The 16,007-nt window shown below is 37.9% G+C and overlaps 1 protein-coding gene across 3 annotated transcripts in view; it reads left to right on the forward strand.

Moving 5' to 3' along the window:
• The window catches only part of csnk1a1 (casein kinase 1, alpha 1), a 57,393-nt gene that overhangs the window by 14,421 nt on the left and 26,965 nt on the right, over positions 1–16,007 (forward strand). For 2 of the 3 annotated variants that reach the window (XM_070878456.1, XM_070878455.1), the window contains exons 4-6: positions 104–202; positions 5,707–5,790; positions 15,260–15,399. In XM_070878456.1, the coding sequence (XP_070734557.1) occupies positions 104–202; positions 5,707–5,790; positions 15,260–15,399 (323 nt within the window). The remainder of the gene's footprint in view (positions 1–103; positions 203–5,706; positions 5,791–15,259; positions 15,400–16,007) is intronic. The other variant, XM_070878457.1, reaches the window with a different exon arrangement.

Raw genomic sequence — 16,007 nt, forward strand, 5'->3', positions numbered from 1 at the left:
TGTGATATCCATATGAGTACAAAATAATTTGAGCTTTGAAAAGTCATCTGTAAATGTGCCTCTGTTTATAAAGATTTTCTCATGTTTGTTTTCTGTTTTTCAGATGATCAGCAGAATTGAATATGTGCATACAAAGAATTTTATTCACAGAGATATCAAACCGGACAACTTTCTAATGGGTATTGGACGTCATTGTAATAAGGTTGGTATTCACACTAATTTATTTATTATATCGGACAGTTTAGCAGAAATCTAATTTAATGCAGAAGGTAGCCAAGTTTGAACAGTTGACTATTAAACTTTTAAGCCTATTACTATAAATGCCTTCACTGTTTAGAAGAAACTTATTTTCATTTATACCTTAAATACCTGTTTTGCAAACAGTAAGTTAGCCTGTTCATTTTTACTATATTGGATATTCTTTTTTAAAACATGATCCTGAACATTGCAATAGATCTGAAGATGTGTACATCAAAAATTAGATATTTTAAATGTTATCATAGTATATCATATTCTTGTCCAGGGCAGTTAAATGAAGGCACAAAGCATTAAGTTACCTGGATGTTCTTAAGAGTGTAATAAATGGTTTTAATTTTACATGTCAACATACAATAGATCATGTAAAATAAATGAACAGATCTTTCAGCGCCCCCCCCCCCCCCCCCCCAATTGTACCATTTTACAACAGTTCATGTAATAGCATTGGGTCGTCTGGAAAGTAAAACAACTACAATTGGATGGGTTGCTACCGCTTACTAGTTATTGATACTAGCTTTATGTTGCTGCCTGGTTCTAAATCTTTGAAGTGGAATTTTTGCATTAAGAAATCTCCAGGGTTTTTTTTTAAGTGTAAATAACGCAGTAACAATTTCAAGCAGGAGAAGATTATTGGTTTATCCAGCTCACCTATCCAAAGCATTTCCTTGATGCATTTCTAATAACTCTGATTTCCATTTGTCAATGGGAACCTGACTAGTTCCTCCTTGAAACCAATTAAAGTTTGACGTTCCACCACCTGTGCTGACAATCTGCTCCACATACTAAAGCACCATTTTAATACCAAAAAAAATCCTCCTTTGCACATTTTCTTTGGTCTTTAGTTTGTAAATATGACCCCTTGTGCTTAAGTTTTGTACATGGCAGAAAAGCTTACTTGGATCCAATTTACCCAAACATTTCCTAATTTGAAACACTTCTATCATATTCCTGCTCAGTCTTCTCTTCCATAGGAGACCAAGGATAATCCATATTCCCTCAAGTTCTGGAATCAACTGTGTCGTCATTCAATAACCCATACCCTTTTTGAAATGGAGACCAAAGCAGCACACAGTACTCTAGATGTGGTCTCGCAGGGGCCAATTTTAAGATAACCTGTATGAATTAATGTTGCACCCCAACATTCTGTTTGTTTTTTTTAACGGCCTGGGAACATTATGCTGATTGTTTGTTTGTGACCTGTCCACTAAAATCCCAAGATCTCTTTCCTGCTCCGATAATTCAATATGTTCCCATTTAGCATGTGATCTGCATCAACCTTCCATCTGCCAATTCACATAACCGTGCATTTCCCTGTATTAAATCTCATCTGCCATTTTTCCACCCATTGAGTTCGTTAAGATCCTTTTGAATTTGTGAGCATTGGTTTTGATCATTTCCTTCCTCATTCATTTATAAAAAAATTAATAAATCTCAATCGCATTGCTGACACGTGGCAGTTCACTGGTAACTAGCTGCTAAGCAGATGCTTGCCCATGCACTATTACACTTTGTTTACCAACCACTTGTCAATCCATTTAATGTATTGCAATCTATCCTCTGGGTTTGGGCCTTATGAAATCCAGGTAGATAATTAAAAATGGGAAAAGGTTAAGCAAAACTGTTCATTTATTTCACGTGGTTATTGTGGTTGCCCCATATATATTTTAGATAGCAGGTATACCACAAACAATTTGTGCACAAAAATTCAAGGAGTTAAGTGTGTGAATTCTAGTCATTTTTGAAAAATCTGTAATATTATGGCACCAGGGTAATTAGTGATGTTAATTCCACTTTCATTTCATAAGGAATAAATTTGAGCTTTGTATGTTTGTGTGCTTGATTGAAGTTTGTCATTTTTGAGCTTGAGCAGACAGGCAGCATTGGCAACATTTAAGCATGCTGCATTTGAAGGTATATTGGATCTGTTTATAGTGACAGATAACTTTTGGAGCGCCAAACAGCTTTTTAAAAAAAAAAAAAATTGAATGGTTTTTACTAGTCACATTGATATACATCAGCAAAGCATGTTTTTTTTTTAGCATTTTAGGTGCTGCTATCCCCTCCAAAAGTGTTTACCAGAGTCTGCCTGTATGAATGCCAACTTGGGCCTATTAATTTTAATCTTAAAGGAAGATTGTCTGCAAAGAAATTGCTTTCCCCTCTGATGAGCAATAAAGTTCTTATAGTCTGTTCGGTATGACTGAAATAATGCTATTTTATTATACGAAAGCTGCTGTGCACCTTATGGGGACTTTTTCTGGTGTGTACAGGTGGCATTAAAAAACATGTTGGGGGTTTTAGATTTATGGGAATATTTCATTCTTTTCTCCTTCAATTACCCTTGCTATCAAAGTGGTAACTTGTCTTGGGTAGATGTTGGTAGCCCCTGAAATGGCTTTTTTTTATGTGAACCTGGACAGAATGCATCAACAGACTAGTTACCTGTTGGGTTTATCATAGTGGGCCCAATTTTATCTTCATCCAACATCCACGTGTGCATTTTCCTTTCCAGAAGGAATTATTGGATAGTGAGGAAGAATTAACTTTTTATCCTCCATAGTCCAGGGGTGCTGAGACTAATTCTATTGTCCCTTCTGAGATCAATTAACTATGAGCAGAGATTGAACCTGGAACTTTCATGGTTTGTATGTCTCAGTACCATACCCAAAAGAATTGCCAGCTGAGCTGCTGGGCATTAATTTCTGAAATGTTGTTCATCTTCCTGATCAAAGATCTATTCTCCATCTTTCTACAGTTTCTCGGATAGAAAGGTGTGTGAGAAAGATGCATTGACTTTTTCTTCCTGCTTTTAGGAAGTGTATCACATGCACTCTGAGCAGTTCAGGTGAAGCTAACTCTGTCTGCAAATTGCATGGGCTAATCTGCCACTGTATGGGACCAGGTGGCGGTGCCACCTGTTCTGGCAAATTTGAACTTGGATGAGGGAGGAGGTGAGATGAGGTAATTTTGGATTGTTTAAATGAAACATTATTACATTAGTCTGTGTATTACAAGTTTTTGTCAGTATTTTATATTTTGTGTATCAAAATTACATCAAAGATCAAATGGAATTTGTGGTGTTGAACTATGTAACTTACTGGTTGCTAGGCTTGGCTAAGTGTTCAACCCAGTTGCTTGTTTACCCAGAGCTGACAGTGAAGCACTGTTTTAGTTCAGTTTATGTTTTTGTAGTATAACTGCATATAGTGTTGAAATTTGCCCTAATTGAAACAATACGAGTATAATTGCAACATATCTTAAACAGCAGCTCCAGAATAAAAGTTCATATGCTCCAGCAGACAGACTTCCTTTAATAAAGACAATGCTTTTATTAATAAGTAGCAGTCATAAGTAAACATGATAGATTACAGTGCATCCCTTATTACTGTCAGAACTTAAAAATGTTTACGGTAAAATACATAACCTGATTCTGTATTCAAATCCTGTCTGCAGTTCCCTACTTTGTAACTACTTATATTGCTGTTGTTCCAGTTTGAAGTATCCTTGGGTGTTTGTAGGCCAGTTCTGGTTTCTGTGAGCTTTTCTCCCTGGTAACTTAGACTTAAAATCTAGTTATCTGGACAGCCACATGTTAACATAATTATTCCCTTCTATGTTGCTTTGAATAGCATCTTCAAAAATACATTTTCAGTATCTCTCAATCTCAGTTGCTTGTAGTTGAGCCATTCCCACAGTAGCTGAGTTCCCACTTAACTCCATGCTAATTTAGCTAATCTGAGCTAGGCAGCACTTGGGAAGCTACAGTTAACCTCAGCACCCTTGGCTTTAAAGGAGTGTGTCAACTAGGGTTTCCATTCTTGATCCCTCCAGGGCTATCTGCATGTGTAGATATCACGTGAGGATTGGATCAGACTTTGTTGTGGTACCCTCTGGCTGAATAGCCTTGTGTTCCCTTTATAGTGTTACTGAAGGGTGACTGCCTCTGGAGCAGTACTTTAGCTTGAAATCGGTGTCTTTTGAAGGAAGAGGAAGAAATGTGCATTTTCAAAGCTCAGGAAGAATGAGGTGTTTGCATCCTTATTTTATGAATATCTAGTAAAAGATGACCAATATTGACTTTGAATTTAATGCAAGGTCATATTATGTTTTGCACTGAAGATTTTGTTCCACTCTGAAAATGAGGGAATACTGTAATGAGCCAAGTTTGACATGGGTTTCAGGAAACTTATTTTGGAAAATGTGCCTTCGTCGTCAACAGGCTTTTTAAAAAAAAAAGTAGCATGGGAGGATTGGGTGGCAAAATTACTCTTGTTTCTTTCAGGAAAAAGAAATTGGAAATGATGTAATAAGCAGAAAGCACTGTAATCCAAGTATTGTGTAGACATAATGTTACTGCTAATCAATAGCTTGGAGAATTGTATGGAAATAATTGTGTTTAAAGAGCAAGCAAACACAATTCTGTAGATGTGACTTGTAAATAATGGCATCAGATCTGTGTCTAATTGAAGGAGAAATTTGTGCCTGTGATCCAGTGAAATGCTTATTTCAAAAAAACTTCAATTTAGCATGCCTATCACCTAATATTAACCATTCTGAATATTTGAAAGATCTATTTTGCCTAAATACCTTCTACCTCTTCCTTACTGAAGATCTTGACATTCATTACATAATACATTTGGAGAAATTTCCATTTTAATAAAGGTTGCAATGCTATTGTGGTCTTGAACATATTTAGCATTGTAATCCTTGGAAATTGTAAATTCCACAAGATTAAATGGATTCTCCTGTGTAGTAGCTATTTACTGTATTTGCAATGCCATTATGAATATTGATGGATCCATATTCTTGAAATGTTGCATTAACAGTAATCTATTGATGTCTCCTTTAGTAGTTTTGCTTTCTGAATTTGGAGATGCAGCAAAATAGTTAAAACCAGAATAGCAGGATAGCACAAGTTTCAGATCCTACAGAATTGTCTGCAGTACTTGCAGGCTTGGCATAGGTGCATGATATTGATCATCTATCTTCTGACCTTGCCTGGGTGCTTTGCACATTAATAACTTAATTTAAGGCCACGGGACATATTTAACTAAGCTTGCCAAATGTCCGCTAATATTGTACTAATACAAGCACAGTGCTCAGTATTTTTCTTCAACTGCCACTTGTGCTGTACCTCCACACAGTTTTGCAGATGCAACCATATAAATCTTGTTCCCCTGCTCATTAAGCTTTAGATTTAAATGGGGCATTTTACACCAATTCTCAATCATTGTTTTTCTAAGCTTTTAATGGTTTTTCATTCATTTTGAAAGCACTGTGGTGGTTTTGCTTTTAATGCTTAATTTAGAACACAAAATTGATAGAGCTGATGTTGGGAAGATGGATGGCATTTGGCTACCCCTTAAAAGCGTCCGTGTTGCCTGTCTGCGCTGGCCTTTCTATGTCAGCAATAATGTTCATGCACTGCCACAATCTTCATTTGTTCAGTGTTTAGAATCTCCAGTGGGGAAGAGGAAAAGAAGCATGACTGTTAGTCCTTCTCACGACCCAGCTTTCTCAGGATTAAATCAGGTCTGAAACTGTCTCCTACTCAAGCCACCCCAAAATTCATTTTTCCAATCAGATTTAAGGCCACTACCTATGTTGGCATTATTCAGACATACATGGTAAACATGTGTTTGTTTTCTTGCTTGGAAATAAATTTCTTGTTCTGTTAACGAGTGGATTGATCTTCAAATTCTTTTCCAGCTATGGTGTGCTATTAAAATTGGGCTGAAGTTTCACCATTTATGTGTAACCTTTATATTTCTATGTATCTGTGCACTCGTTTTGTTTTAGCCTTCCTCCCTCTGACTGAATTCTGGCTGGGAGAAAACAAACACGTTTGTTCGACCCCTTTGGCACTGGTGCTTTGTGAACCAGCTAGGTAGGAGGTGTGTCCACCTTGAAGTCGGGATTTGTTAGCTTCCCACAGTGAGAACTGGCAAAATGGGGGCAGGTTGGGTGTTGGCCTTCACTGGGACTCAGACCAGCCACCATGGAGGCGTTGGGTGAGTGCTGCACTACTAAGTCACCATGTTGCCGATAGTGACTTTACCTTCCTTAATGGTTCCAGTAATATTTATTTAATTGTGACTGGAATTAGCATCTAAAGCTTAAATGGAGATTATATATTAGTGTTGAAAGGATGTTCAACAAAAACAATTGAAGAGTATTACTTAGAACTGAACGTTTTCTTTTCTGGACAATAAAATTGCTGATTGAATGAGTAGTCTTTTACCTCGGTTTCCTACACAGCAATTTTTGAGGGATTAACATGGATGCTTGTGGATGAGCTGTATCAGTACCATCCAACATAGTTTTAGCCATTTTACAAATGTGTGCGCAGATTTGGTTTAGATTGTATTTGGAACAATTTGACTTTTTAATGTATGTGAAGTATTTCATTTTGCATAAGTGGATGTTTTGTCCAGAAAGTTCAAAACAAAGATGAGAGGAGCATAGTAAAGTTACATAGAACAGGTGAACTTAAAACACCATTAATTGTTACGAGGAAAATAATCTGGGTCAAGTGCTGGGGTACTATGCTGAACATCAACTTAATTGTGCATTGGAATCCACATGTTTGTGTGCTTCCAAGCTTGCAGTCTGAAGGATTGCTGCTTTATTTTCTCTGTTCTTTCTGCCTTAATTGAACTTGTCTAATTGGTGACTGACTATTTATCTTACTTGTGATGCTTGGGCATGTCCTGAATTTGGGATTGTTGTGCATTTGGATTAAGCAGATGAGAATTTTACAATAAAATGCTGTGTGCAACACAGAATTCTGACCATAAATACTGGACAGAGATGTATTGATTGGCTGGAACCTTGGAAAGGAAATCACATTGTTTAATAGCCTATTTGTATTATAGGTTTGCCACTGATAAGTATGCTGTTATGGTAGCGTTGAAGTTTAAATACCATGCCGGAAGCTGCTTGACCCTCACCTATAACTTTAGATAATTGTAGTTGTCAGGCATTTGATCTCGAAGCCATTCTTTAAATTATTCATTGCATTCTAACAGACATTTTGTGACTGCACATGTGAAGCCTCATGGTAGTTAGCAGAATATCTTTAATGGGGCAAAACAATTTAAATTTTGAACATATTTGGGCTTGTAAATGGAAGGTGGGGAGAGAAAAATAAATGGCTTAAATGCATAGTTTAGTGTTTTTTAAAAAAAAAGGTATGCCATGTCCCCTTGGAGTTGAGTAGTAATGATTTATTCATGATTAGTCACAGCTACGACTGCTCTTAACTTTATTGTCCACTGACCAATTTAATTTCAACTCGTCCATCTTTATCACTTTGTGTTACCATGTTAAATGGTTGCCTTGTTCAAAAGGAAAACTTAAATGTCTTGGGTAACATTATATCCAGATCTTTAGTACTTTTGTCATAATCTTAGAGCTTTACCAAATTGCAATATATGGCTACTATATTGTTGGTTCTAATAGAGTAAAAGAATGCAGCACTCTAAATAGAGCAAATTTTAAGAAGCAGTAATGCAGACATTGGGGCTTGTAATCTAGTGAAATGGCTATCTTGACCCAACTGTGAATTTGTATTCCTGTACAATGAACTAATTCACAAATTTGGATATTTCAATTTGGCATAGTTTGAAGACATGGTTATTAGTAAATGCAACTGAATTGATTTCAAGCCAGCCAGATTACCTGACGTTTTGATATACAAGTGGGATTGATTGTTTTCAGTTTGGTGATGGGCCGATGGCTTTATCATTTTAATGTAGATATAGTGTCTTATTTTTGCTCGGAACATAGGAATCAATAATGCATGTGCCAAAATGCCACTGTTGCATGTTGAAGCATTGATGGTATCTGGTTATCAGCTTTTCAGAAAGATCTAGCCTTGGTACTCTTCCTTCAGCATCTGGTTTCAGTGCTTCAAAACAAGACTAACGTAGGTCTGCAATGGTCTAGTTTTGGTTTGATGAGTACTTTTCAAATTGGTTTCTCTTTCCTTAATCACCTTTCTCTTCCTTTCTCCCCCCCCCCCCCCCCCCCCAGCACTCACCCATTCAATTACTGATCATCTTAAATTGGCTTTTGAAATGTTTAATTGAGACTCTTACAATTCTAAATAAGTATGGGCCGATGGAGCTAATGGCAAAACCTTAACAATGTATTCCTAATTTGTGGTACACTAGTTTAATCACCTGAGTGTTTAGCTATCTTTTGGCTGCAACGGTGGTGGTGTTTTGTAATTAGAGAGGGAATTCTGTATGACCCGATTGTAGGCAAATGAAACAAAATTGTAGCAAATTTTCTGGATGCCTAAATTTGTAACATTGGCCAATGAGTTCTTTTTGGCTCTTTACTTGATGTTTAAACTTTCAACCATTTATGATTGAGGGAAATTATTCTCTGTATTTGCATAACATTTGATGTCAAATGATTTGACAGCGATCTTAATTGAGTGGGTAGTTTGGCTACGCATTTATACTAACCTTGCCTTGCACTTTTCCTGAAATTGAATTTGCATGTTTAGAAATAGTTTATCGAACAGGCTATGATGAATTTGCACTCCACATGGGTGAATGATTTCATTTTAAATATGATTATAAAGCTATTTTGAAGTAATCTCAGGATAAGCCATTGAAAATCGTGCTTGCTTAAGCCAAATGTGCAAATGTTTGTTTCTAGGGTGACTAAGCATAGTTTGGTTTTACTTCAGTAACCTTTGAGAAGAATAGAGCTGAGATTGTTTAGTAGACGGGAAGGCAAATGAATACCTTGACTTATCAGTCTCCCTGTCGACAGATCATTAGGCCAATGGATGAATTTACAGAAGTTAGCTTTAAAAGTTTTTAGTATAGTGCATTGGAAACTATAGCATTTATTAGAGACCTGCAATTGCTCTTAGACATTTAGGGGCTGAAATTGCCCCACGCTGTGTTTGGAGCGGTCACTTTGCTGTGATTTTTTTTTTTACGTCAGCGCAGGAAGCATTGGCCTCTTGGAGGCAAAAAAAAAATGTTGGTGGTAAAGGAGCGTTTGTCTGGGGTGCAACGCTCAGCGCAGCGCTGATAATGCAACGGGGACATGAAGCGTCACATGTTAGGGGAGGGCTGCTGCAAACTCTGCAGCCTCTTTAGTTGTGCCCACTGGGCCACCAGGGAGGGTGTCGGCTAGGCCAGCGGCCGCCATTGTTGGGCCAACTGAAAATTCAATGGACTGAAAAAAGATGGTGGCCGCCACGCTTCCACCTCCCCCTTTAAGGGCGGTCAAAGAGCCACAGCCGCCACACTACCGCTTTTCGCACTGAGATGCTGGTGGTGGCATTGTCCCATGCCGACCTCGCGTCCCGCGGGACAAGGTCTGCGTGCTAACTGTGGGGCGCAGCGCAAACCACATTCTGCCATACGGGGGGGGTGGGGGAGGGAGCCCTCTGGCTGCCGTGCCTGGGTAAAATCCCTTCACTGCCCGTTGGCGCATCCTGTAGGCACTAACTGGCCTTTGAGGGGCAATTTCAGCCCCTTATCTGACTTACCAACTTATTTTAATTGTTGTTTGCCACATTGTATAGATAACAATTAACTTGGTGCTTAAAATGCAATGTTTTTTGAGTAGGGAAAGGGAAAGTAAAATTGGGCTTACACTCACCACTTTTTTTTTGATCACTTAAGCTTGTTATTTACCAATGTAAAAAGAACTTGCATTTAACTTTCTCATGAATCCAATGGGGTGCTATTGGAGTGTAGTCACTATTGTAATGTGGCAGCAACATTCCACACAACAATGAGAGCTGGTGATGTTTGGTTGAGGGATAAACATTGACCAGGAGACCAGGTCAATTTGCTATTCCTCTTCAAACAATGCCAAGGGGATCTTTACATCCACCTGAGGGGGCCTCAGTTTAACGTGCCAGCCAAGATTCTGCATTCATTTCTTTGGAAAGGGACTTGAACCACAACACTGACTCAGGCAAGAATGGTACCACTGAACCAAGGGTGACGTTTGTAAATGTAAGTTGCGCTTTCTGTGTTGTAAATCTAATGGCATAGGAACTAAAAATGTGTGTGCATGAAGGGTCTCATTTGAATTAACTTTGTTCAAATTGCAAAATATTCCGTTAGCCATTCAGACATCTCGTGTTGTACCCTACTTTTATATTAAAAAATGGTTTGCATTATAGCTCCCTAGTAAAATGAATGCCACTCGATACTTTATGAATGGGAAATTGTAATTTTGGCCATGGCATTTAAGTACTCTACAAATGTTCTATTTTTTTTTGCAGGGTTGGTATTTGTTAAACATGTCCACTGTGTGTATGTTGGGAAAGGATTGACGTGATAATCAGTAGTGATTGGTAACTTTCACTCTTTACAAAGAAAGACCTGTATTTATATAGCGCCACAATCTCAGGACATCCCAAAGTCTTTTATAGCCAATTAAGGACTTTTTTTTTTGAAGTGTGCCCATTGTTGTAATGTGGGAAACGTGACGGCTGAATTATATACAGGAGCGTCCCACAAACAACAATGATCAGATCTTTTTTAAAAAGAGATGTTGATTGAGGAATAAAGATATAAACAGTAGTATTCTAATTGCAGCAATTGTGCCCGATTAGAGAATGAAGGTTCACCCTTGGCCTTAGATAAGATACATTCCTACAGACATGGTATATTCTGAAGTATTATCAGTTATTTTAATTTCGATGGTTTTTCTCCTGACCATGTCTATACCTGGGTCAGTTGACCTGAACTTAAACTGAACTGTGAGGTGCCTAGCAATGACCAGTTATTATGAAGTTAGTAATTTAATTGTTCTGTTTCTATGCCTCCATTCCCAAACGATTGTCGATCCTTAAGTGTCCAAGTTCAGGGGACATTCTCTTTTTCCCCTCCCTACTTTCTTCTTTGAGTTCGAGTTAAGGGAATATGAAAAGAAACTTGCAAGGGATATCAAAATCAATGCGCATACTTTTTGTTTAAACAATTATATTAGGAAAAAGTGGGTGGTCAGGAGCAATATTGGCCCCTTGAAAACTGATATTGTTAATGATGAGGAAATGGCGTACAAATTGAATAATTACTTTACGTCAGTATTTACAGTAGAGGAAGAAGATAGCATGCCAGAAATCCCAAGGAAACTAATATTGGGACAGGGACTCAACATAATTAACGGACGCACAATAACCGTAATGAAGAAAATAATGGCATTAAAATGACGAATCCCCAGGATCGGATGGTTTCCATCCCAGGGTTTTAAAGCAAGTAGGTGAGCACATTGCAGATGTCCTAATTATAATCTTCCAAAGTTCTCTTGATTCAGGAACTGTTCCTTTTTAGGTAGGAAAATTACACGTCACTCCGCTATTTAAGAATGGTGAGAGGGAAACCAGGGAATTATAGACCAGTTAACCTAGCATCTGTTGTCAGGAAATTGTTAGGGTGATTGAATGGCGTGAAAATTTTCGGCTGATCAGAGAGAACCAGCATGAATTTATGAAAGGTAGGTCACGCCTGATGAACCTGATTGAATTTTTTGAAGAGGTGACTATAAAGTAACGGACAGGAGTATGTCTATGGAAGTTATTTATGTGGACTTGCAGAAGGCATTTGATAACGTCCCTCATAAGAGATGATTAACTAAAGTTGAAGCCCGTGGAAATGAAGGCAAGTTATTGACCTGGTTAGGAAATTGGCTGAGTGGCAGGAGACAGAGTATGGAAAATGGACAGGTACTGTAATTGTTAGCATGTGACTAGTGGTGTCCTACAGGGATCTGTGTTGGGGCCTCAACTATTCACTATTTATTAACTTGGATGGCATAGAAAGCCACATATCCAAATTTGCCAATGACACACAGGTGGCATTGTAGATGAAAGCATAGTATTACAAAGCCATATTGATAGATTAAGTGAATAGGACAAACTGGCAAACATTTCAGTGTAGGCAAGTGTGAGGTAATCCACTTTGGACCTAAAAAGAATAGAACAGGGTACTTTTTAAATGGTGAAAAGCTAAAAACAGTGATGGTCCAAAGAGAGTAGGGGATCCAGTTACATAGATCATTAAAATGTCCGAACTGTATAAAAAATAATCAAAAAGGCTAATGGAATGCTGTCCTTCATATCTAGAGGACTGGAATACAAGAGAGTAGAAGTTATGTTACAGCTATACAAAACCCTGATTAGACCACACTTGGAGTAATGTGAGCAGTTCTGGGCACCACACCTTTAGGAAGGATACATTGGTCTTGGAGAGAGTGCAGCATACGTTTACGAGAATGATACCCAGACTCCAAGGGTTAAATTATGAGGAGAGATGACACAAATTAGGGTTCTTTTGCCCAGAGCTTAGAAGGTTAAGTATGATCTGATCCAAGGTTTTGGGACACTAAAGGAAACAAAGAGTGGATGGAGATAAACTATTTCTGCTGGTTGGTGATTCTAGGACAAGGAGACAGGTCTGGCTCTAATTTTTAAGACTTTCAGGAGTGAAATTAGGAAACATTTCTACACACAGGATGGTAGAAGTTTGGAACTCTCTGCAAACTGAAATTGATGCTAGATCAATTAATTTTAAATCTGAGATTGATAGCTTTTTGTTAACCAAAGGGATGTGGGGCAAAGGCAGGTACATGGAGTTAGGTCACAGATCAGCCATGATCTAATTGAAAGATGGAATAGGCTCGAGGGGCTAAATGACCTAATGTTCCTTTGGGAGAACCTACCAAGTTTTGGGGCAGGAAATGGTCTTTTACCACCTTGAGTTTTTCCTGGGATAGATGTAATGGGCATCTGCACTATCTGCTGCTGTTTATTAAAGAAAAAATCTGGGGGTTTAGATGAACATAGTCCAATCTTGTACCCTGTGTTTACAATATTGTATTCATAATGACAACCTTGCTGAATCTCCACATGTCTTAGATGAAGTGTATCTGTCCGTACAGCCGAAACTCTCAAGTGTTGGTGTTTTGCTAGAAATGAAGTGTAGCATGTTTTTCCCCCTGGAAATAGATGTCTTGATGCCAGGTGCATTTTATAGAATGAATCTGATTGAACCTAGTGTTCCATATTTTTAGACCTGAGCAGCAAGCACGTCCAACATATCCTATTTTTCTATATGAACACAAGGTGCTAAAGAGAGTCTGCATTATATCGATGTTTTGAACCATTCAAGTCTTTTTTACGGGAATCATTTGTAAATTGAATTTTTGTCCTACACCTCTGTTCATTTTATGTATGTTAATGTTGCTGCATAATTGCCAGGATGTAGAGATGAATCTAAAATTGAGGTGGTATGATATAAAATCTAGGATATTGCTAAACATGAAAATTAGCTGCCCAATTAAAGTTGATTACTGATTGTTGATATCTTAGCTGGATGTTTCGGTATACAAGGAGCCAGGGTGTAGATTGATCAAAACCAGTGGTGTATTTTATAGCTATCAAAGCAGTTGAGCTAGAGAATTACAATTTATTTATAAAACTGTTAGAGCTAATTCATTCTTGCTAAAAAAATTATGTAAATTGTACCTACATTGGTATAAAACTGATTCTCCAACATTGTCATTCAGCTTATTTAGCCAAGTACCCATTCTTGGTGCAAACCTAAATGGTGGTAATTGGCAGGTTATTTGAACATGGAGCAGAGTTAGAACTGAGCGTGGTTCTATTCTTGCTCAACGCTCATACATACAGCAGGAGTCGCTGGTTAGCGTTTAGGAACCTTGGGTAGCTTTTTCCTAGATGCCAACAACTGAGATCATTTAACTCTGGGAGTTCACCCTCCAGTCTTCTATATTGCATGCTTTTGTGCTACACTGGGTGGTGTGTTGATCTGCTAGGCCTTCAGAGAATTAGGAAGGTGACCTTGTGTTTCAGTGGCTAACCTTGGAAATATGACAAAGATGGTAAATCTAGAGGGCAAGACTGTATGTTGGAACCTTATGGTCAGGTTAAACTTGATATGGCTATATATTACTCTGATGAATAAGTGAGGCAAAGGCCATTATAATATACTCTGTCATACCTTCGTTTGATTAATGTTGGGAATAGATATGGGTTAATCATATAAAATTTGAATGAGCTCCACGTGTAACTTTTATTCATTTACAATTTCTAAAAATGTAAGCAAACTGCACAAAGCAAAAAATGTCAATTAAGTTTAATGCTATTGAACTGCATTTTGGCCATATCTGAAATCGTCTTTTGGTTGAGTGTTAGGAGATTAAAATGGGAGGAGAGAGAAACATGAAAATGGTATCTGCTGACACCAGAATTGTTGACCTATCGCTGAGCCCCTAAAGGAAGCCTTGAGCCTTCATTCACAGCCCTGATCTCCAGTCGTCCCCCCCCTCCCCCCCCCCCCCACTCTCGTTACCAGCCTGAGTCACCATTTTCTTCGAGAGGAGGGGTTATGTTCACAAGTTGATATTGGAACTGTAATTCCCAGTAACACTGAACTTTTTTGATTTAATTCAGGATAATATATCCTAAATTTGAGAAATAGGCAGATGTTATGCTTTGAATCGTTTCCAGCTTAACTTTTGCAGCTAACACTCCCCCATTAGTAAATATGCTTTTATTCAAATTGGAAATCACATCGGTAAAGTACTTCAGTAATCAAGGTTTGGAGGAAAAAATATCTTAATTTTTTAACAAAGTTCCTGAAAATGAAGCATCGATTACTAATTCAGGCCCTTCTCTCGTGGCTTTAATACCTTTTCTGATTTGGAATTATGCATATTATCACTTTTTTAAAGAAATCGTTAAGTGATGGGGAAGAACTATGAAAGAACTGTGGTTTTCCTCATGAAGCGAGAATCATCAAATTTTACATAAAGCACAAAGTCTTACTTAGTTTCCTATTTTGTACCACTATTCCTGCTGACAAACTCCCCTGTAGCACACGTTTTGCAATATTATAAATTTGCTGTTTTATCCGGAAATGTGTGATCATGTATTACAAAATTGAAACAAATGCTGGATTTTACTTTTTATATTGTCTTGTACTTCATGTTACAGCTGTTTCTGATCGACTTTGGCTTGGCCAAAAAATACCGTGACAACCGAACAAGGCAACACATACCATACAGAGAAGACAAAAATCTTACAGGGACAGCACGTTATGCCAGCATCAATGCACATCTAGGTATTGAACAGAGGTGAGTATGTTTATTATCTTCAATTCTAAGAGTTTTTTTTTTGATGTCCATAATATAACTAGGCACCTTTTTATATTTTTAAGAAAATGTAATGGAGTTTAGGCTGTGTATGAATTTTCAAATCTAAAGGAGAAAAATAGTTATCACAAAGGTCAGCCTATGGCAATCACTTGCATAATTCTTTTGTTTTGTCAAATTGGGCTTTGATTCTTCATTTGGCATCCATTGAAAGCAAGATAATCCACCAAATGCGCTCCCCATGTGCCTTCAATTGGACAATATAATTATTTCAGTAAATTAGCTATGCCTGATTAACTTCCAATTGGTAGCCCGCACATCTACCTTTTTAATATAGAAAGACATTTCAATATTTCAACGGTGGAGGTCTGAAGCGTGGGCTGAGGATGCTGAAGGAACTGCATACAATGGTGGGTGAAGGGAGAGGCGAAGCACGAGGCGTTTTGGGGGGGGTGGTTGTAACATTAAAAAAGGTTAGAATTGGGGAGGGTTTAAGTCAGGAAGGGATTTAAATACAAGGAGGGTGATGGATTTTACAGCATTAAAGGACCACAAACACGATGGATCAGTGGGAGTTAGTGCAAGATAGG

Source organism: Pristiophorus japonicus, chromosome 4 (genome assembly GCF_044704955.1).
Source record: "Pristiophorus japonicus isolate sPriJap1 chromosome 4, sPriJap1.hap1, whole genome shotgun sequence".
Classification (NCBI taxonomy): domain Eukaryota; kingdom Metazoa; phylum Chordata; class Chondrichthyes; family Pristiophoridae; genus Pristiophorus; species Pristiophorus japonicus.